The following is a 22,315-nucleotide window of genomic DNA, read 5'->3' as shown; positions in this document are numbered from 1 at the left end:
GAGGGCTGGCTTTTCATGCTTTTCTGGGGCGTATTTATAGCGTCTGAGATCAGGGCTTTAGAGGCATGCGGGGTGGCCTTCTTCAACCTACCCATGTTAAGTGATGCTGAGGCTGCAGGGGTGGAGCAATGACATTCATTCAGTCATTCCATTCTAAATCCAAACCTCCATGTTTATGACAATAGCAGCTCGATCACGAGCCGCAAAATGGTGCACAGAGCCGCCACTTTGAAGTCGCCACCAAGCCCTGCCTTTTTAAATACTGGACACAGTTTCAGGGCAAGAAACATAAACCTGCAAGCCAGTCACAGAGCCTTCATTAGTGAGCTTGAGATCACATGGTATGCAGTTACAAGTGGATAAAACAGATACTGTGTGTTTACATTTAGAACTGGAGCCTGACCGATATATTGGCAGCTGATAATATCGATCCAGTCTTGGCTGTCTACAGGTACTTCTTGGTATTAGTGAAAATTTGGTAGGAAATAGAAATTGAAGAACAAATCATCTTATAACTATTGTTAATATTTAATAATCATGATTTGATATTTGGTATTTATTTATTTATTTTAACCATTTGTGTAAAGAGGGATATTGGCAAATATATAATTAGTGGGTTTTACTTTCACTCAAGTGAAGCAGTTACTTCCTCCACCTCAGGTAGCAACACTTGTATGAAGGTTAGTAAAGATTTCAAGGTAATGGGTTTAAGTAAAACATTGCTGCTGGATTAGTGTTTAACACAGCTTCTTGTGCTTAAGACAGGACCTACATCATGCATTTACGTGTCTGATAATTCATAAATAAAAACATCCAATCAATCATGCAAAGGTTGCTGCTACTTCAGTTGTAATGCAGCATAGAGAGCTGGTCTCACTACACATCACTGGTCTGAAGTCTGATAAACAGCCAAAGAAGATTTACTCATAAAGGCTGATTGTGAAGCTCTCCTCACCTGCTATAATGAGAGCACAGCAAAGTAAGGCTCCAAAATATTGGACATGATGACAACACTATATGATGAACATGTAAGCACCAACCGAGTTAAACTTGTAGGTTAAATGACAATTAACAAGCACTAATATGTGTATATTCTGTTTTGAAATGATTAAAATGACCAGCTGAGTAACTCCTGGCTACAGCTTTGCTTCTCTCTGTAGTGGAAACCAGGCTATCATCTGTCCAACCCTACCCCTTCAGAACAGATCAGTGTAAATGATCCTCATTTCCAATGGTAGGTAACACAACACAGATTATTATTCTGTGCTACAGGGGTTTGTGTGGACTCTTCCTGTGGCATGAATCATTAAACAGGTGACTGTAATCCATACAGACAGTGAGCTTCTCAGGGCGAGGGTGAGCCATCAGATGCTGCCTGGCGACCAACTGAACTCCTCTGCTTCGAAGACAAAGCTCAGATTGCTCACCTTCTAAATGTGAAGGTGGATGATCCGTCTAAAATGTAAACTTAACTACAAAAAATACATTTTATAATTTGAAATTCAAGTTTGTTTGCTGTTGTTTGACATTTAATGAGGAAGCTGTTGCCAAGTTAAGTAAAGGACAAGAACAATTTACAGAGCAGCATTAAGTCTATGGTGGTCATATAAACTAATTCACCGTATTTAAGGGGGATTATAGTGCCAAAGACCTGTAACGTGTGCTTAAATAGACGCAGAATAAATCACAGAGTGGGTTTATTTGGACTTGCAGTGAGACAATAAGCATATTTCCAACCACAAAGAGAATAAAACAACTAGTAAGAAAAGAAAAAGTTACAAACATAAAAATCTTACCTACACTGTAGTGACATTTTTGTTTTTGGTGTATTTACTTGAACAAAGTAAAAGCGCCTACTCAACATTAATCTGAATCCCAGGCAGAGTGTTTCAGTAACCTATGGCAACTGCTTCTGTGCCAACAGAAATCTTGGACAGGCCAGCTCCTGCAGCCCAGGACTAAGCACCGCCATTGGCTGGCTGAATGAATGACTTGCAAACTTGTCTATCTATTATGCATGCCAGTTTACCTTTAGAGCGTTCTTGAGCTCATTTCCAGGTATGCAGCTGAGAGGGAGCCTGCCTGCATCGAGACTCTGAGGATCCAAAGAAAAGCTTTGCTCGTCTTGGTAAGACATTTCTGATGCTTTTTAGTTTTCTTTCTTTTGCCTATTGCCTGTAATGAGCCAAATAAATGTTTATAATTTCGTGAAATAAACTTAATTAACCTATGAGTATGCTGGATTTAATGTCTTATCCATTCATCTAAATCTTGAATCGGAAAAAGATAAGTATAAAGAAATTGTAAAAGCCTAAATATTGAAGCTGACATGTTAATACTTAGACTGAAAGTTATTTTATGCACTGGACTCAGAAAACCAGGGCCACCCTGAGGGGAGTCAAAAATGGAGCTGATGGGATCTACTCTGACAGCCACATATGCTCGGCCAAAAACCAGCCACTTCCTCCCTGCCATTTCCACCATGGCATCCAGCTATCGCAACACCCAGCCTGCCTTGGGCATGAATCCCAGTGCCAACCTGTGGAGGACCAACAGCTATTACAAGAGCAGCAGCTCTGTCCCAACCCCCTCTTCCATACAGCGAGAGAATTTAGATCTGGTTCGAGCCAAGACCATGTTCTACCCATCCAACAGGACAGCGCTGACCACCCGTTACACTCCCGACGACTGGTACAGGTCCAACCAAAGCAACTACAGGGAGTCCGAGTCGTCCCGCAAAAGCGCAGAGAGGCTGAGAAAGGACACCATGCGGCTGATGCAGGATAAGGAGCAGCTGACCAGACGAACCCAGGACAACACCAGCAAGAACATTGGCGAGCGGCTCAACGACATTGTCTTCTGGAAGTCTGAGCTGAGCCATGAGATCGACAACATGGTGACAGAGATAGCAGCCCTCACTGAGGTCAAGAGGAGGCTGGAGAGAGCCTTGGCAGAGACTGAGGGGCCCCTTCAGGTGAGAGCAGAAGGAATATGCTTAAACCAGTGTGTGTGTTACCGTGACTCTTTATTCTCTGGTAGACAATATCTGGATTTTCAGTAAATACTTACAATTCTGGGAAGACAAATTGCTTTTGCCTTGAAATCTTAACACCCCAGTCAGGCCTCATATTATCATTCGTGCACGTCATGTCTCAGAGTGCGTCACAGTATCTGTGGTGAAACAGTTCTGACTAGGGTTCCCGGTTTGCTTGTAGCAACAGTATCTGTCTGTTAATTAGGTCACCACAGTGCCCTGTTAAAACACCACTGGTTGTTTGTGTCACCCAGAGAGATTCAACTCGATCTACCTGGAGATCTGATGACAAGGACACCTTGCTAGGCTAAGATCATGTGGCAACAGGCTTTCTTAGAGAGTCCTCCGGGCAACTGAAACCGGAGAATGCAGATGATATGTTGCACTATATATATGCATACAGGGACGTATACATACACACTTATATGCCATACCTGCTCGAATGGGTTCCTCGCCCATGTGAATGTCACAATGAAGAAAATGCTGCATATTGAGTGACTTGTAATTACACTAAACGTATTTTAGTCATGATCACTCTGTCAATAGGTGTCTCAAGAGTGTTTGTACCACAGAGAGAAGCGGATGTCCATCGATCTGGTACATGACGATGTCGAGAAAGACCTCATAAAGGTAACGTTAAAGCCCCAGTGTGAGTACGTATGTATGTGTGACTTCTGATGGCAACCTGGGAAAAGAACTAAACATGTTCCCGTATTCTTTTATTATTTACCTGCACTGCAACAAGGAAGTGGAAGTCATCAAGTCATGTCAAGAAAGGATGAGGCGCCATCTGGACAGAGCCATCGCTCAGCTGGCGTGAGTCTGAAAAATCACTTAATAAAATATTACTAAATGCAGGATTCTATTTAATGATTATTTCCAAAACTGTGACAAACTGTTTGACATGCATTTGATGTATCTTTTTGCTTCTTTAATGCTTTGTGGGGTTCCTCAGGTCAAACCGAGCTGCCCAGCATGAATTGGAAAGAGACATAAGTGACAAAGTGACGGCTCAGAGAATAGAGGACAGGTGTCACCATCTAAGGAACACATCAGATGGCATCAGCTACTACAGAGGGATTGAAAGACTAGACCCCTCGTGAGTATAGCTTTATGAGCTTCATGTGATCAAATATTAACTGTTCTGTTTCATCACATAAAACAGCTGCTAACAATTACTCATGTTTGTTTAAACCAGCTTCAAACACTGCTGTTCAGTGAACTTCTCCATCACAGAAAAGTCAAAGTACAGCTGAGGTTGATTTGAATGTCATTAGTTTTGCATAAACTAAATATTTTTTGACAGCCCTAGATAAGAAAGTAAGGGATAACAAAAGTTATTTCTGTTTATCCTGAGAGGGACATGAGTGTCTGTTCATGGCAATTTATTCAATGTTTGTTGATGTATTTCACTGAAAACCTCAAATGTGAACCTCAGAATGGCGCTCGAGGAAAAGTCAGGGGCTCACCAAAGTCATTAGGCTTCTTCCTCTGGGAACCATGGATGTCTCTACAAAATGTCATGGCAATCAATTCAATAGTAGTTGAGATATTTCAGTCTGGAACAAAGTGGTGGACCAACCGACACACCGATATTGCCTTCCCTGGAGCTACGCCGCTAGCATGGCTAGAAAGTTTCCAAACATTTTTTTTGCCCAAGTCTTCTCCATATACAGCATGTTCAAAAACAGCGGGAGCATCAACTTCCAAAAACTTATGTCATTCTTTTCCCTCCGTCAGGCTCTCTCTGCCAGACTCGTGGTCCAAGTTCACAGACGACAACATCCTGCACTCCCAGAGCGAACGTGCTGCCTCCCACAAGCTCAGGGACGAGATAGAAATCCTGCTGAACACCACGTCCAACGAAATGTGGAACCAGTTCAACAATGTCAACGTAGCCTTCACAAACCGCATATCAGAAACCGCTGATGCTAAGAACAGCCTGCAGGCACACCTGGCTAAGGTCATCACCTTTTCTACACGGTCTCATTTCATAAAAGACGATACCGTCCTGTTATGTTTGCGTGACAAGAATATAATTTACTCTGTCTTGGTGATGTGATGTGATGAATCAAAATCTAGTTTTGATTTTAGTTTTATAATTTGTTTAATTTGATCTGCTTCGATCCGATCGTGTTTCACTATGTAAATATTAAAAGTAAAACAGACGGGATTATAAAAAAGAGGCACTCACATGGCTCTACGTTAAAGAAAAAGACTAAATCCATTCACTCTCTCTTCCATCAGTGGCTAACTAAATTTGCCACTTATTAGGAAGAGATCATGTGTTTCTACCACTCTTTTCTACACGCCATACGAACAGTCCCTTTGCTATATTCAGCAACATCTGCAAAAATTGTGCACAGAATGCAGAATAATAAGAGAAGAAGAGAAGATACATCTTTATTGTCTGCTACATGGCCTGTAGGGGACATTTGACTTGTCTGTTGTGGATTATGTGTATGTTTACTGTAAAACATTCCTGTCAGAAGAGGGTAATAGTAATAGAAGCCCCTTTCATTGCCTATACCATATTCTACACTGGATCCCATTGTTCTCGGGTTAATTGCTGGGGTTTACACTCTGAATCCACATCAGCTGTTGGATGGGTTTGAACACTGACAGCAGCTGTGATGTGAAGCACACAGTCCTTAATAAACCTCAGTCACTGTCCGTTGTAAGGAGAAGTGATTCTCGTGGGAATTAAATTACATCAAATGGATTTGGACAGAGCCGGCCACTGTGCAGCACTGTGTTCAGCTGATTCGAAGCTTGCAATGTGCAGCTTCATACTAGTTCTCTGCTTCTACCATTGAGAAGAGTTTCTTCCTCTCTTGTCAATTGTTCCTCCTTTACCCCAATTACCACCCTCTACACCAGCTGACTTTCATTCATTTTCATGAATGAGACACTCAGCTGTTGCATGATCTCACAATGAATTGTTTTTCTGTCATTTTATTCTGTATCCGTCTTGTCTACAGACTCTGCAGGAGATCTTCCAGACAGAGATGCTCATTGAGTCTCTGAAGACGGCCCTCAGAGACAAAGAGTGCCCACTGAAAGTGGCCCAAACCAGGCTGGAGGAGAGGACCCGTAGGCCCAACATAGAGCTCTGTAGGGACAACCCACACCACAGGTACTGTAGCTCTGCAACTGGTATTGCTTTGCCAGTGGGCAATTTACACACTAAGTCAAGTCAAGTCAATTTTATTTATATAGCCTAATATCAGAAATCACACATTTGCAAAAGTGTCATTTAACAGATGGCATGTGTTGTCAATTTCTTCTTCATTCCCCAGATGTAAATACTCGCAGTTCTACTACAGTATCACTATATATCTTAGAGACAGAAATAATTAAAAATATAGATTAAAATTCTTTTGTATATTTGGTCATTTGTTTTGCGTGTGCCAAAACTGGGGGAATGCTATGGATGGTACCATTTGGCTAGTTAGCACGATTAGCCACACAATTAGACCTAAAGCCAAGAAAGACCAGACATCCTTCGTTTTTTCAAAATACAGTATCTATATAAATTCAGTCACTTGCTCAACATGCTTATCTACACTGACCAATTGTCACTTTTATTTGGAAGTTAGATGTTTAGTGAAGCTATCTTTGTTGCACTGATTTTTGTTCAGATACATTTTAAGGTCTTTTTAACCTTCCTTGTTTAGACTTGTGGGTGAGGTGAGAGAGATCGAGGACACCATGCATAAGCTTCAGGAGAGGCTGATGGAGGCTGAGAACACTCTGCAGACTCTGATCAAGACCAAAGTGACCCTGGAGCATGACCTGTCCGTCAAGGCCAACTCACTCTTCCTGGAACAGGAAAAGTGCATGAGCATGCGCAAGAGCTTTCCCAGCATGCCCCGTCTGGTGGGCTACACCTAAATCAAGTCTTAAAAGAGGGAGCCTTGGGGGACCAATATAATCAACTATGACTGTTTTAATGGTTTTAGAGTGATTTAGAGGGTGGTGTGGGTGATTTGAGTATTGTAAATGAATTGACTTAACTTAACTTTACAGGCAGTGATGTCAAAATATGATTATAGATAATCGATTATCTTAATTTTGAGTATTGTACCTGTAATGTACAAAAATAAAAAAATTAAATTGTGATGCCGTCAATCAGGAACTACTCAAGGTCTCCTAATGCTTTAATTTGACATTTTACATGGTAAATTTAATGCATACTACTAACCGTTATTATTGGAAAATTTTGGAAACTCGTGTGTACACACTTGAAAGGTATATATCAAAAGCCTTGTTAATCATCAAAACTTCTTAATGTCAGACTAGAAGAAGGATTAAGAATCACTTAATATGTTCTGTGACTGCATTCACAGAAATTACATATAACACACATTGTATGGTGTGTGACTATTGATCTAAACCAGGGTTCTGTGTTTTTTCTTTACATTACATTGTCGACAGGTCACTGCTCAGTGGGGCACAAACAGGGGTCCTGGTAGCACATGTGACAGTAATCACCAAACAAATAGCGTGGATTAGCTTAGTGCAACACAGCCGTCTCACTCAGATCTGTCATTTTAAACTGACCTGAATGTCACCTTATGGGAGCGGTGACATGTAAGAGTGATTTGAAGGATTGACTCGAACTCCAAGACACCCTTAGTCAGATTAGTTTGGTGCACACAGAAATGTGGATTGTCGGGGACTTTTATGACTTTACTGTCCTTCGTTAATGACTGGTGAGGCCCATTACTCACCACCTCACCCACAGGAGGAGCTGTGCAAATAACGTCTAAGTTTTGTATGAAACTTCACACCCTTCCTATAGGACTTACCCATAACCCCCACTACTCAGTTCCCTGATGCCTTCATGCTCCAGTGCAGGGAGGGATGGCATCTAAAGAGTTAACTCCAGCTTGATCCCACACATTTAAAGACGTGGAGAGTATCAGTTTCATTTCATTTTGTTTATTCAGTCAACAGCTTTCAGAGCCTGAACCAACTTTGAACACACATAAACACTGTCACACTCCTTAACCCAGCCCCTCCACTACTGCACTTCCTGCATAACCTTTGGCTGCACTGAGGAATGTAAACTTTGCTGGAATCACCAATACTGTTTAACGTTGACTATACAGTAGTCACCACGTCTCCGATCATTAAATTGACCGCCATTATGAGGTCAAAGGAGAGGTCACATCATATGGCAAAAGAGTTGCATTCTCTGATTTGAAAATACCAACTTTAATTATGTTCTATGTGTTAATTCTTTCATTCTTTCCGCTGCAGTTCATTTCTGTTTCACCAGTGGGAAGAGGGTATATACCAAAATATGTTTCCGTTTGAGTGAGTGTCTGCAGACAAAGTGACTGGAAGTTGGAGACAGACGCTAGCTGGAGAGATGCAACCTGAAATCTAAGCTGTAAGGTCATGAAATCTGGTTCCACCTAAATCCTTCCAGTGGCCGCTGCGCTAAAGTACAAGCATGACAACATCTCTTGTGTAAATAGAGAGTAGTTTCACTATACAGATTCCTAACAGGAGGGAGGGACCATAAACATAAACCACTCTGTGTATGTGTGCGTACCTTGCACTTTGATTTAGGTGCAATGTTTTACAACAGTACTGTAAGTGACAGTCACAGTGAGCTGAAGAGCTCTCTCTGCTCTGCAAACAGCATTGTGTTTGTCTAAAACCATCAAGTCAATGGCAGGGGGTCTCTGTAGTGTGTGACTTTAATGTGTGTGTATGTGTGGGTCCACTCCCGTGTCCAGGCACATTCCTGAGCCCTAGTATTGCAAAGAAAGGCCCCCTGTTGTCTAGCTTACATCAAAAGACTCCCTGCTCTCATCCCCTTGTAATTAAACATACTGACAGATGGCAAAGAGTCGAGGGTTTTCTATCATCTTATCTTTCCCTTTCCAACTTCCACTTTCATGGCTCAGAAATACATAATGGAGGTACCCACGAAGAGTCAGTTCGGCTAAGTGGAACGAGCCCCTGTTTCTCTGTCTCTCATGCTTAGCTTGTGGTTATGGTTGTCTTTCTGGGATGGGACACAAATAGACCTTCCTATTTGACATCCTCTACCACCCCCGCATATGGGGAATGTACTCTGGAATTCTCCCTGCAGTCCAAACATATTGGCAGTTTATTTTTATCGACCACTCTTGTTATAGATGCCCTGTGCCCCATGTTATTTTGTGTTTTTTACATACCATCATACCATACTAAAGAGCTGATCTCAGATCACTTGAGACCGGTGTCAGTCACTGAGGGTTTTTTACTTTGTGCTGTAATTACAGACTTGGATGGAGTGTGCATCATTGAAGGAGAAAAGTGGTGGACGTCATGGAGACTATTTGTTTTACTCAAAGTATGCCAGTTTAACAACATGTTACCACTGATTACACCATTAATTCTTACTTTTAGTGTTTCTTAATGGACAAACAAATGCCAATCTGTTAGTTACTTAATTGCATTATTGCTGTTAGTTAGATGGCAATGATCATGGATTAATCACTGGGAATAAACGCTGTCACATTAGATGTAGCTGTCTGACTCAATGTAAATAAAAATTGTTGATTAATGCAGGTTTAGCTTTCAGGCATACTGTCGCTGTCTGTGTTCAGATCAGTCTAAATCAATTTAAATGTTCCCTTGCTGTACTAATGCTTTCCGACTCTACACAGGTGATTTATCCACCATTTGTGCCAATTTAAGGCCTTTGTCTAATACCCTGACTCCGTAACCATAGCAACCAAGTATTATTCAGTTGAATTCTCTCCAAAGCAGACCATCTCTTACTTCAAGAATCCCCTAATCCATCTTCAACTTCAATATAAAAAAAATACAACCTAAACTTAAAAGATGAAATACATCAAATACTACAGTATGTGTATGTAAAACTGCAAGTTAACATTGCGTAATACACAGAAAATATCCAATTACAGAGTTGGCTCATGTAAATGGAAAGGGAATGTACAAATTGTAGTTTAATGTAGTTTAAGGAACATTTCTCACTTCATCTCCAGTCATCTGAAACTGCCAGAGAGCTCTGTTTGGACTGAGCTCTAAACATTCATGGGAACCAGCTCTTCCTGCAATTTATGGATCTGTGCCAAAACTTTTCTCAAGAGGCTGTTTGGCCGCTCCATCGTTTGGGCTGTGAAGTTTGTCTATTAGTGTAAGCTGGGATAAAACAAGAAAAGAAACTAAGCGGGAATCCGTTGAGTAATCGGCCTAGAAACTGTTACGAGCTAGAGAGAGGAAGCTGGAGACAGAATGATAAGGCAGAATATTCTATGTGGTTTTCCATCCTAACTGCCAACCTCACGTACAGCGGCTCTGCGGTTGTGTGTGACCGTCTGCTGATCCTCGCTCGCATGAGAAATCTTTACCTCCCTAAACTTTTTGTCAATCAACATTACATTCTGCACATAACTGTGTCTCCAACCAGTCGTGATAAGCCAGATAAGTGCTAACCAAAGTTCAGAGGTCAACCACAAAGACCGGGACATGCAGTACAACGTAGAGAAGACGGAGGTCTTGTGGGTCATTTGTGTTATTGAGTGAAATTCTGGAACAATCCATAACATTGATCTGTGAGTCCGATTCTTGTCATTCTCGATAGAAGGAGGAGGGGGTGGATAAAAGAGCGACACAGAGCTCAAGATACAGTAATGCAGTTTTTCCTGCTGAATCATAGTGGGCGAGGATGACTGAGAGTTACGCCCTTTAGTCTGACTTAAAGCCACATTTATTAGATTTTTTTTAAATGTCTTTATCTGGAAGCAAGGGAACAGGCACAGTGTCTGTGAGAATCAAAAACAGGCTCAATTTAACACAGCACACAGCTGAATATAAACTGGTCAAAATTGCAGTTTTTCTTCACACAATTTGCATGGATGACCACGCTGTCATGCAGATACTCAAGCCACATCTTTCACCATTCACAAATCAAATGGCGCATGATGATGTGTGAATCATGACCATGTGATTTTAGAAATGTCTGATGACACGGGGCCTTTCAGATTCTTCGAGGTTACGCTTTAATGCGAGAGTTTGCTTAAGAGCTTCATTTCAAAAATGAGCAATGAAATTATGCAATCATGAACATTTCCACAAATCCTGAGACTTTTGGGTTAGAAATCGAATTAAGTAACTAATTCATTAGCATAGATTGCTACCCTTCACTTTTCCAATGACTACATTTAACTTGTTAATCTGAGCTTTCATTGGAAGCTGACCCACAGACGAGGCTGCCTGTACTCACATCACAAACAATCTGTTGTGTATTTAGTCTATTTTAAGGGACAGGGCTCGGTTTACCGCTTTGTTGTCACCACTCTGTGTCTAGTCTGATTAAACTGTGATGACAAGACAATGGCTGTGAGTAGCTTAAAACTTAACGACACACAAACAAACAGTCTGTGTTCACCTCTCATCTCTCGTGCAACCTGTCCCCCTTTCACTTGCCCTTCTTTGAGTTCCTAATGGCTGCATCTCCATCTACACTCAGACTGTCTGTACGTATTTGCTATGATTATAATTGTAGTAACTGGCATCAGGTGATTTCTGTCTTATGCTTAAGAACTATCATGTATGTGCATGCAAGTACTGCATGTGTGAGTTTGTTAGAATCTGCCGAGCCGAGTATGTAAACTGTCTGGTAGACCGGAGCCAACGGAGTCCAGTCTGAGTGGAGAGAGAGGGGCAGTCCGACTCTGACACGGCTGCAGTAGGAGGGGAGCTGTTAAACTACTGCAGCTCAGTGGAGCGACAGACAGCGGCACTTCACGTGCTGATGACAGGACACAAGGACCGACCCACCTTTGACCGACACCTGCCACCAACCTGACACACAAAAGCAGAGGGCCCGTTCCCTAGCGGTGACAGGGTGACGCAGATAGACCTTCCCTCTGACCCGTGAGGAGCATCAGCCGGATCCACTGTCTCAAAGTCGAGCTGAATAATATCTGCTGTGAGTGTGAGCCATTTATTCATCACAGTTAATGGATTGTGGTTTGAGCAAAGATAAGTGAAATTGCATATAATGCAATCAAGTGAAAGAAGGCAGCCTGTCACATTGTTTTAAAATCAACAAGAATGGGATCTGATTGTATCAAGGACAAGGTCCCATCTTTGGTGATGCCTTTTTTCCTACATCATCTATAATGCCTCTTTATTTTACAGATTTTATAGGAATTATTTTGGTAGGAAAAAAAACAGCACTTATGATAAGCCGCATCTGTTTTAACACTCCTCTCTGTGTTGGTATGTGGATGGAGTTACTGTAACTCAATCACATCTACTCTCCCTAGATTCATGCCCCCTGGCCGAGGTCCTATCAGCGCTTTTGGTATGCACGCTCACTGTCTGCCGTGCTAACGTGAAGATAAGTCGTACCGTTTTAACGACGGAGGTGAAATGTTAGACGCTGCTCCAGATGTAACAGAATTCAGTATCTTGGTCTGAATGTTTGTTATGTGGCTCTCCCCAGAGAGTTTGGCTTCAGCCCCGGCTTCACAAACGCAGTAAACTTAACACTCCCATGTCCACTCAGCCCACTGATTGTCAGTCTTTTACAAACATTGACATATAAGGGATGGGAATGGGGAGCGCCGGCACAGCTACTTCACCGTTTTAACAAGAGTTCTCCTCGACGAATCACTGTAAACCTTTACTGTTGACCAGTTCCCTGCTCATATGATCAGAGATCAGGCCTGATGATTCAGTAACCACCAGATTTACACTAGATTAAAAACACAACAGCTATCAGCTCCAAACAACAGAACAATCATATCTGACAAAGAGGTACTTCTATGAAGCTCAGGCAAAGAATGTCACGGTCTACTTTGATTTCTGAGCAGCCACAAAGCTCCCACTCAGAGCAGCACGTCACGGCTGTGATCTGGTCTTGTAACTGTCCCTTCTTTCGTGTGTGTGTGTGGACATGAGCCCTGCAGAAAGGCCTCTGTTTTCTGAGTGTGAGGAACACATGCAGAGGCATCCAGGAAGTGTGAGCTAAGTGGTGAAGAACAGAGAGTGGATGTTGACAGGGGTTATCTGAGGTCGGACGGCTCCTAAGCTCCTCCATCAGCCTGCTGATGCAAAGCTTCGTGAAGTGCTGTCCATCGAGGGTGCACAGTATTTTCTGCGCAGGGTGTGAAATACGTTTTTGATATTGCAGAAGCGAAGGAGTGCGCGTTTGAACATAATATGTCCAGTGATACGGGAACCCATAAAGATACTGTATTTGGAAATGATGCCTATAACATGCATGGCTAAAGAACGAATCAGTCCAACAATCTGCTAAATTACCACTGAAGGCAGACTTTGGTTAATTTCTCTTAACTCTGTGCAGATGAAGATCCAGAGGGAGGTAGAGATAAGGTAGTCACTTCATACTTTCAAATATTTACAGCTTTGACCTCTCCCTATACTACCTGGATATATTTCTTGGAATTCCATTCATTGCAACACCCATATTTATAGGACTAACCTCAGTGCATACTTTTACATACACATTAACAGGGGCCGCAGCTCAGGGAACGCCGTCTCACTCCCACTGGAAATGAGTCATGCCAAACAGAGAGCCCCAGATGCTATCTCTCACTGGTGGTGCGCCGGGCATACCCATCCACACTTTCACACATGCTGTGAGTCACGGGGCTGACTACACGAGCACCACAGGGAGAAGTACATCGCACGACAACAATTTGCTTGTGTTTCTAGTTGCCATGGCAACAAAAAGCTGAGTTCACAGGGAAATACTCGACTTTGGAAAAAGTCCAAAATACCTTACTCTTAATCTACTGTTCTATAGACACAGAAGCAATCAAATTCAAAATGAAAGGCCTGATGAAGATATTTTGCTTGGCCAAAACAGCAAATTAGATTAAATAATCAAGTCATACATTTGTGGGTTTAAATCAAGCTGTGTCAACCGCGATGCAATCCACCGCCAATCCACTCAAATATATTCTTATTAATGATATCTACTGTGTATGTATCAAAAAGAACATTTTAATGTATTCTATTAAAGATGCTGAAGTATATACTACCGCTGTAAATATAGATGCACATTCTATATTAACTGAGCAAGCAGCATCAACAAAATGGATTTCCAAAGTGAAGTGCTTTGTCATTTGTAATAACAGCAATAAAAGCTGGAAACAGCTTCAGAGAGAAGAAAAAAAAAATCCTCGAAAGCAGATAGCTGCTTTTAGTTACCACGACAGCCAAACAATGATCAGTCAGGTCACCACGCGCACCACAGAAAGTTAGTAACTAAGGCAACCCATGCGCTATTACGCAGGGAGCATCTATATTGGGAACCCTGGCTGTGGACCAGAGGGTCACTCCATGACGCATCGACGCACGCAGGGCGTTGTTCTTCCATAATGAGACACTTTATAACAGAACGTCAGCCCTGGCATCAATCTAGTCTGAGAGCGACGTTTAGGACTGAGGGACTACCGCTGTTGGACTCTTTTGGGAAAACTTGCTTTTACTTCTTGCAAGCTTGAACCTCTTTTGTTTTGTGGAAATACAAGCTCCCCGCTCTCAGTAAGTGGACTTTGGTCTCTTCTAACCTTCCTTATATTCAGCTGCTCTCACAGTCTGTCCTGGCGGATTAAAGAGGAAACAAGCTTTTCGCCGGGATACCCGCCGCTCCTCTGCGCGCACAGCCTGAGGACCGAGCTGTCATCAAAAAGCGCGTCATTAAGCTTATTTGGTCGCTAAGAACTTATTTATATTACACGACATTTTATTATGTTACCTCCGTTTAATGGGTTCTTATATTGCTTTTAAATATCCTGTAGAGATCAACGGTCATTACTCCATTTTTTTTCCATTTTGCAGATGACACAAGCCGACAATTCAAAGCCAACTTAGAAGGACAGAACGTAAGACAAGAAAATAGGGCGCAATTTTAAGAAAAGTATTTCAGGAACATTTGATTTTGTTTGACTAAATAAAAACAGTCCTTGAGCCTCAAAGTTTAATCCTGTCGCCAAACTTGCTGTTAAATGTAAACCAAAGGCGCCTGAGACCAGTTTCCCCACTCAGATGTGATGTTATTATTGTTAATGTGCCCGGCTCATCTGACAGAGACAGTTTCTCTAAAGGCTGACCGTGTTGAACGTGCTGCAGCGACACACCCATGTCCCACCAATCTGACACACACACACACACACACACGTACTGACAGAGACCGTCTCCTCTCATTACTGTCCAGATCGTCTATAAAGATGCTGCTCCTACTACTGGGAATCATCCTCCTGCACGTCGCTGGTCTGGTTCTCCTGTTTGTGTCAACAATAGTCAGCGTGAGTAAAACTGTCAACATGTTTTCGTTCAGATGCCATTTTAATGATTAAATGTAGATATAAATTGACAAAAAAAACAACAACAACTCACCATTGAAGCTCACAGGCATCTAATGTTGTTTCCATAATTTGAGATATATGTCTGAAGACTTAATAATTGTGTCTTACGAATTTGAATATGCCAATAAAACTGATCCACTTGGTGCTGCTCTTCACACATTACTGACCGAGTTGTATGATGTTGACACCAGGTATGGACATCAGGTGAAACTAGCACCTCAGACCTCTGGATAAACTGCTCTACTGCCAATGGAGGATACCACTGTGACCCGGCATCAACTGGAGGTCAGACACCTGCCTAACATTGAACTATCTGCCTTTAAGACACCTTTAACTATACTATGTATTTACAATGAATGGCTTGTCCTGGAAATTTGAATCATTGCTCTGCTGTAAAGCTGTGATGCAGTCTCAGGATTTGTTCACTGATAAGTCACCTCAGGTTCGCTTTGGGCAAAATGGTCTCAACTAAAAGGCTTGATAGCGCTGAAACCAGTTTAAACAGTCCACATTGATGTTAATGGGGGACGTGAACTTTGGAAAATGACTTGCTGAAATCCAACATTTACCATGTTGATGATGTGGGTGTGTCAAGGCTCCTCTGGGACTCTGGTGCCATCTAGGGCAGAGAATGTGGCAGTGCTGTTTTGAAGTGCTAGCTGATAGGCTGCCGCCGTATAAATAGTCGTGGTGTGATGTCCATATTCAGGTTTCGTGTTGGGAGTCCATAGTGACAGGAGTTAGGGAGCTTTGGATGATCAGGGTGGGGCTGCAGAGGGTATTTAAAGTTTTAGATCTATGTGTGTGTATGAGTGTTTGAAAGCAGGGAGACCTTGGACTACCTCATGCAGAACATAGCATGCTGATGGTGGGTCACGCCCAGTGTCAGATCATAGTGTCCAGTGTTAGTTTTCAGGGATCATTGAGACAACTTAAGGCAGCAGCTGCAGCGTTAGAGATTTATTTAGACAGATTTATAGTTAGCCACCTCCACATGTTAGAATTAGATAAGATAAACAGAGTATGGATACATAGATTCATATATTATGTTTCCATTGTCCTAAAATGAATGATTTAGCAACAAGTTCATGTGAGCTCACTGTTGAGACGCTGTATGTTTTTCTACTCGATGTGCCGTCACAGTGGTGCAGAAGGTGCTGGCTGCAGCGGGGTGATGTCATTTGTCTAGAATGAGCCGTGCTCAGCCAGAGTGTGTTTTGTCAGGGCAGCAGCGCCTGCATACTCTGCCAGGTAGTTTGATGGCGCAGCCAGTTTGTTTGACTTGCTTTCATTAGTCCACTGACGCACAGTGTTTATTTAAGAAGACGCGTGTGCCCGGGTCTGTGCTTTGGCTTTGGGAGATGGAAGATACTGGTCTGCCTTCACATGTTCAATAGGGCTTTTTGAAGCTTTGCTGAGCAATCAAGGTCCTTCTGAAGTGATTCATAATCATGGACATCATAGTTATTTTTAGGACATTTCTGAAACTTCTGAGTTTCCCCTTTTCGTTGCCTTGGTTACTAAAATACAGGCTGCATCGATGACGCCCGAGCGAGCCATATCTCATGTCACAGTTATCACATGCAGGCCTACAATACATAAACACTGTGAAGTAAATACTACAGCTGTTTTATTTGTGTTGTGTGGCACTCTGTGGGGGCAGGGCCTCAGAATAGAAGCAGAAAGACACCAAACATCAACGGATATTTTCCTGCTTGGTCTTACCGTGAAAGGCTTGTAAAACCACAATCATAAACCACAGCATTCATGTTTTTTGAATATGACTCATACCTCCTTATCAGTGATACTCTGAACCCCTGAACCGCGCCTCAGGCTAGGAAATGCCCCATGTCACTGTTTCCTACTACTGGTCAGTGAAGGAAGGAAGGAGGACAAGATGTCTGTTTATCAGAAAGCAGTGATGTATTGTTGGTATTTATAGTGAGCACTATTCATAGGACAGGGATGGGACATTTCACCCATTTCTCACAGTGTTATCACACAGTATTATGTAACATCTGAAAACAGGATCATTATAGTGGAATCTAATTGTTGCTCTGGTGCGGTATTTTGCTGCCTGCATTTTGTGGATGGAGATTTGCCTCGTGTCATGTTTCGTCCAATATCTCCTCCCAGAACCAATGACCATTAGGACTAACTGTAGCGCTGTTATTGTAGGTAACCTGACTCCAGACTGGTAACCCCGAGCAGTCATTCAAGATGCTGCTTCCCTTTAAATCTACAACAGAGATATTTCAGTGTTTCTCCAGGAAAATTGTGTGATTCTTTGTAAACGTGGCTATGAAGTGTTTTTATTGTAGCCTACAGTGTTATGGTTAGTCCAAGTCATAACATCACACAAAGTGAGTTATTACTTGATCATCCTATTTGTTCACAAGTATGAGCGGTAATAAATTATGCATCATGCCTTTTTTTCTGTGATGTAAGTGCCCCCCATTAAACCACCACATGCCTTTGATTTACATAATGCTAGAGAATCAATAAACCACAGACGCCTGAGGATGTTGAATGTCAGAGTTTAGCAGTGGCAAGCAGAGCCATAATAAAATTGCAATTTTTATAGACTTGTCTGGAATATTTGCCGATATTAGGACAGAACAGAAGCAAATTAGTGGACTTCCAACGCAGGGATGGCACAAAAACATGACAGCAACAGCAGGCACAGCTAAAAAGAAGAGTTGGATAGGTACACAGAGGGCAATAGTGTGTTCTTAGGAAACCTGAGAGACCAGCGACGCAGCATGGATAACCCTCAGACAAGAAATAGACCCTGCTTGGAGATCCTGGGATTCCTGGCATGTTTGCCCGAATGAAGCACAGACACAAACACAACACACTCAGATAGGTAGCACATATAAATGGTCTTTCCTGTCAATACAGGTGTCTAATGGGTTAATGGGCTTCAAGCAGCCTGGCCTTGGAGGACTAGCAGTAATGATCGATGCGGTACATTTAGTCATGGGTCCTGTTGTGTGGGGTGCACAGAGCTTTTAGGAACAAGATACCTAGGTTTCATTGTTATGGATCCATTACACATTCCCAGAAGTAAACATAGCCGGGGCTAGCTTATAGCGTTCTCTTTGAGAGGATGCTTCAATTCAGCAGAGACAAGACCAGTCAAAGCACACTTTGGCATTTGTTTTTTTTCATTTGTCTCCACTTACCCTTCCCTTCTCTTAAGTCAATGTTCTGTATAAAAGATGATTGTGGGTCAGTCTTATTGACAACACTCTCCTTCTTCTCCCTCCTCGCCCTATACAGAGTGGATTCAAGCGGTCCAGGCTCTCATGATCCTGTCCATCATCTTCAGCTGCCTGTCTCTCTTCCTCTTCTTCTGCCAGCTCTTCACTTTGCAGAAGGGTGGACGCTTCTTCCTCACTGGAACCTTCCAGATCCTTGCCAGTAAGTTCAACCCCCCTTGACTTCCTCACAAATTCATCTACAATGTAAGTGAGATCAGATACAGAAGGGCAGCAAAACCCCAAAACCAAACAGTCACTTGATAATCAGGTAAATGGCTAATCTTTACAGCACTACTATGACTTGCTCAATTAGTACAGTAACACTTGAGTTGTCTGAAAATACATCATTCACAAAGCGATCACACTGCATCTTCTGTGGCAGAGAATCAAATTTAGAGAGTCTGAGCCAGTTGCTAATGGTTTAATGCTCCGCTTGTCTATTGTACTTCATGCCCTTTGGCCGGAGAACAGCTCCACTGCCAGTTCATTGTGTCCTCTCTTGGCAGCCCTTTCCAACATCCCAGGTTTGCTCTCTGTACAGTGCCAACGCATTGCCTGGCACCCAGGTGCCCACTCAGCCAAACAGGAATGACACTGGGCCCACTGCCAGCCGCGCAAGTTGAAATGTCAGGAAGGCTGGCAGTGAGGAGGTCTGACAAACAGATCATGCCATGTCGGACCAGGGAGGTGGGCAGGGCAGGAAAGGCTTGTAGAGGCTGGACTGGAGTTCAATAAGCATGAAACACTGTGATGTAATGTGGAGGCATGCCGTCTGGGGAAACACCGACCTGCTCGCCTCCACTCCCAGACAGGGTTCAGCCCAGGACGCAACACAAAGAGCGAAATACTGCAGAGAAACATGATCTGATCATTGAACCAGCATTATTCAGCGCTTTTTTCTTCCCTCCCCTGCAGGTTTGTTCGTGATGAGCGGAGCCATCATCTACACGGTGATGAGTCCGGAGTGGGTGGCGGAGACAGACTCCTTCGGCTACTCCTACATCCTGGCATGGGTGGCCTTCCCTTTGGCGCTGATCAGCGGACTCATCTATGTCATCTTGAGGAAGCGAGAATGAGCCATCACTCCATCCCAGTGTTCCCAGTAACCCCCTGCCCAACTGCAAGTGTCATCAGCCCCCCTCTGAAGTATAAGTTCTGATGCCTGAGTACCAATGGCCAATGGAGCCACCAGGCCAATACACCCAGATCACAGTGGGGGGAGGGGGTAATACCAAAAATCAACATGCAAACCAACACAAAAACAACCAATACTGTCTCAGTTAAAAGATGTATATAGTATCTATGGTTTAAAACCTATTTATAACACTTTTTACATATATGTACATAGTTTTTGTGTTGCTCTGTCAACAGATACTCGTATGAGCTTTGTTTTAGCTGATTAAGTGCCTCATGTTTGTTTGTAATGATGAAATAATTAGATGCTATTTTGTTGTGTTTTCCTTTTTTTTGTTGCCTTCTTTGTTTTGGTAATTGCCAAAGGATTAGTAAAAAAAAAAAAAACGTTTCTTGAAGTATATTAACCAAAGTGCATGTATAGAAATTGAAGGGTTAGAAGAAGAAGATTTTTTGGGATGGGCTTTGCTTTACAAAAAGAGTGGTAACATCCATGGACGTAGCATAGCCGTGAAATATAGATTTGGTCTTTTTCTATTTGTGAATTTTCAGCAAGTTTCAGTGTTTTTATTTTCGGTATTTTTTTTATTTCTTATTTTCAACAAAAGATGGTGCTATGTATTTATCATTCCTATTACTGATAGCAATCATTTACAACAGAGTTACTTTGTTATTGTTTAGAGTCAAACAGCTTGCCATGAATTAAAGTGAGAATCAGACAGAGGTACACTTGTACATACAGTGCCTGACTGCTTCTTTAGGGAACACAGCCTACTTCACATTGCAGTGTCAGATTTTTTTCTTCATCAGCTACTGTAAAATTAATAATAATAATTGAGTTTGGGGTGTTATATTGATGAAGTCAAAAGTCACCTGGAATGTCAGTATTATTCTGCGAGTTTGCGAAGAGTTGGATCACAGTGAAATTACTTCATTTAAGCTTTATTTTCATTCTATTTGCCTTAATTGTCCCTCATTTTGATGTGTGTTCACCTGGTCTGTATGGCTGTTAAAGTCTCAAGAAGCCAAAATTGCCAATTTAGAAATTACACCATGGGGCATTATAACCTAAGAAACAAATATACATTTAACATTACTCGAAAGAAATGCCACCGAGTTGAAGCCATATGAGAAAATACCAGATGGTAGAAAAAATATATTTAGTATTAACTCTACATGTGAGGAAATATAGGACAGAGAGGTTTGCAGTGATGATACAAATGTCTGTTTCACATACTTGAAGTTTGACATGCTGCAGTCTCTGCCCACTGACGTCTAGACATTTTTCTCTTCTACTGTATAAAACACTGTTTATATGTTGTGCATAACAGATGTTGATGACAATCTAGCCTAAAACACTCACTTACTCAATAAAACTACTCTCACATTATCTAATACTGTGTATTCCACTGTTACAAGGGACTGGATTCACGCTAACAACTTGATGCATGTGGAGCTAGAAATTACATAATGCAGAATTTCAAGTAATTTTCTAGGCTGTTATGCTGTCTGCCTGTAAACTCTGAAACACACATCTCTGTGCTACAAAAGCCGGATGTGGAAAAACTGCCATTAAATGGGAATAGACATTAAAATAAAAAACATTTTGCAATTTGTGGCAATGAATCTGTTATGATTGACAGCAGCTTCATGCTCACATGCTATGAGATTGATGTCAGCAACTGAAATGCAGCGTGCAGCATGTAAATTCCTGTGTACAGTCTAGCCAAGCAAGTCTACCTTACAGTATGCGATCATACTCTGGTAGATCAAATAAGCTGCCTTGTGCATGTGGTTGCAAATGCTGTATGTGACTTGTGCTGCACACACTGGAGGCAAAGGCACGGCGGTTTGCACCCGATGCCAGTTATTCAAAACACGCAGCTAGTGTTTCAGTGTCAACAGAGTCTCTCATAGCATCAGAAATAAGAGGACTTGGACGTGTCTTGAACACTGTAAGCAAGGGTCTGTCCTCCACTTGACATCTCCGGTGAGATCCGGTAGCTTCCCAAAACAGAACTATGTTGTGGTGGATTAAAGTATTTAATTCAGAGCTTACACTAGCTAGTCTGCTGTGGTTTTTTAGCATGATGTTCATTATTGGGTTCAGTTAGAAGAGATTGCCTCTAATGACAACTGCCCTACTGTTTTGTGTAAAAACGACAGAGTTCAATTGTCTATGCCATGTTTACACCTAAACTTCCAAATGCTCTTGATATTACCAAAGCTATTTGAGTTATAATCATTAAAGGATGTTTCTTACCACCACAATGGAGCTTTTTGTGTCTTTCAATAGCACCACACATACGTACAACATCCATTTTTTGGAGAGGCAAAACCTTCTTGTTTCTATGATAGAAGACTCAGCTGTCATGCAAACCTGTGCATACAGATTATGGCTCATGGTTTGTGATGATATCTATGCCTTTTAAAAGACAACAGTCAGTCCCTAACCAGCACTTCTGCACTGAGCTGATGATAGGCATCTAAATCTCAATGAAAGAGTACTCTCA

General features: G+C 42.1%; 2 protein-coding genes across 2 annotated transcripts; both read left to right on the top strand.

Annotated features, from left to right (window-relative positions):
* The first annotated feature begins 2,404 nt into the window (after window positions 1-2,404).
* Window positions 2,405-6,928, top strand: tekt3 (tektin 3). The gene is made up of 7 exons (XM_070927645.1): window positions 2,405-2,974; window positions 3,581-3,664; window positions 3,780-3,850; window positions 3,990-4,133; window positions 4,775-4,997; window positions 6,016-6,170; window positions 6,712-6,928. The coding sequence occupies exons 1-7, from the start codon at window positions 2,405-2,407 to the stop codon at window positions 6,926-6,928; spliced, it is 1,464 nt and encodes a 487-aa protein (XP_070783746.1).
* A 7,538-nt stretch (window positions 6,929-14,466) lies between these two features.
* pmp22b (peripheral myelin protein 22b) lies at window positions 14,467-20,095 on the top strand. Its single transcript, XM_070926987.1, has 5 exons — window positions 14,467-14,581; window positions 15,255-15,345; window positions 15,597-15,690; window positions 18,688-18,828; window positions 19,584-20,095. Exons 2-5 carry the CDS (start codon window positions 15,268-15,270, stop codon window positions 19,742-19,744), a joined length of 474 nt encoding a protein of 157 aa, XP_070783088.1. The 5' UTR covers window positions 14,467-14,581; window positions 15,255-15,267; the 3' UTR covers window positions 19,745-20,095.
* The last annotated feature ends 2,220 nt before the right edge of the window (window positions 20,096-22,315 follow it).

This window comes from Enoplosus armatus, chromosome 20, assembly GCF_043641665.1.
Source record: "Enoplosus armatus isolate fEnoArm2 chromosome 20, fEnoArm2.hap1, whole genome shotgun sequence".
NCBI lineage: Eukaryota > Metazoa > Chordata > Actinopteri > Centrarchiformes > Enoplosidae > Enoplosus > Enoplosus armatus.
The sequence above is the reverse complement of the archived record's forward strand: the minus strand, read 5'-3'. Positions and strand labels throughout refer to the sequence as shown.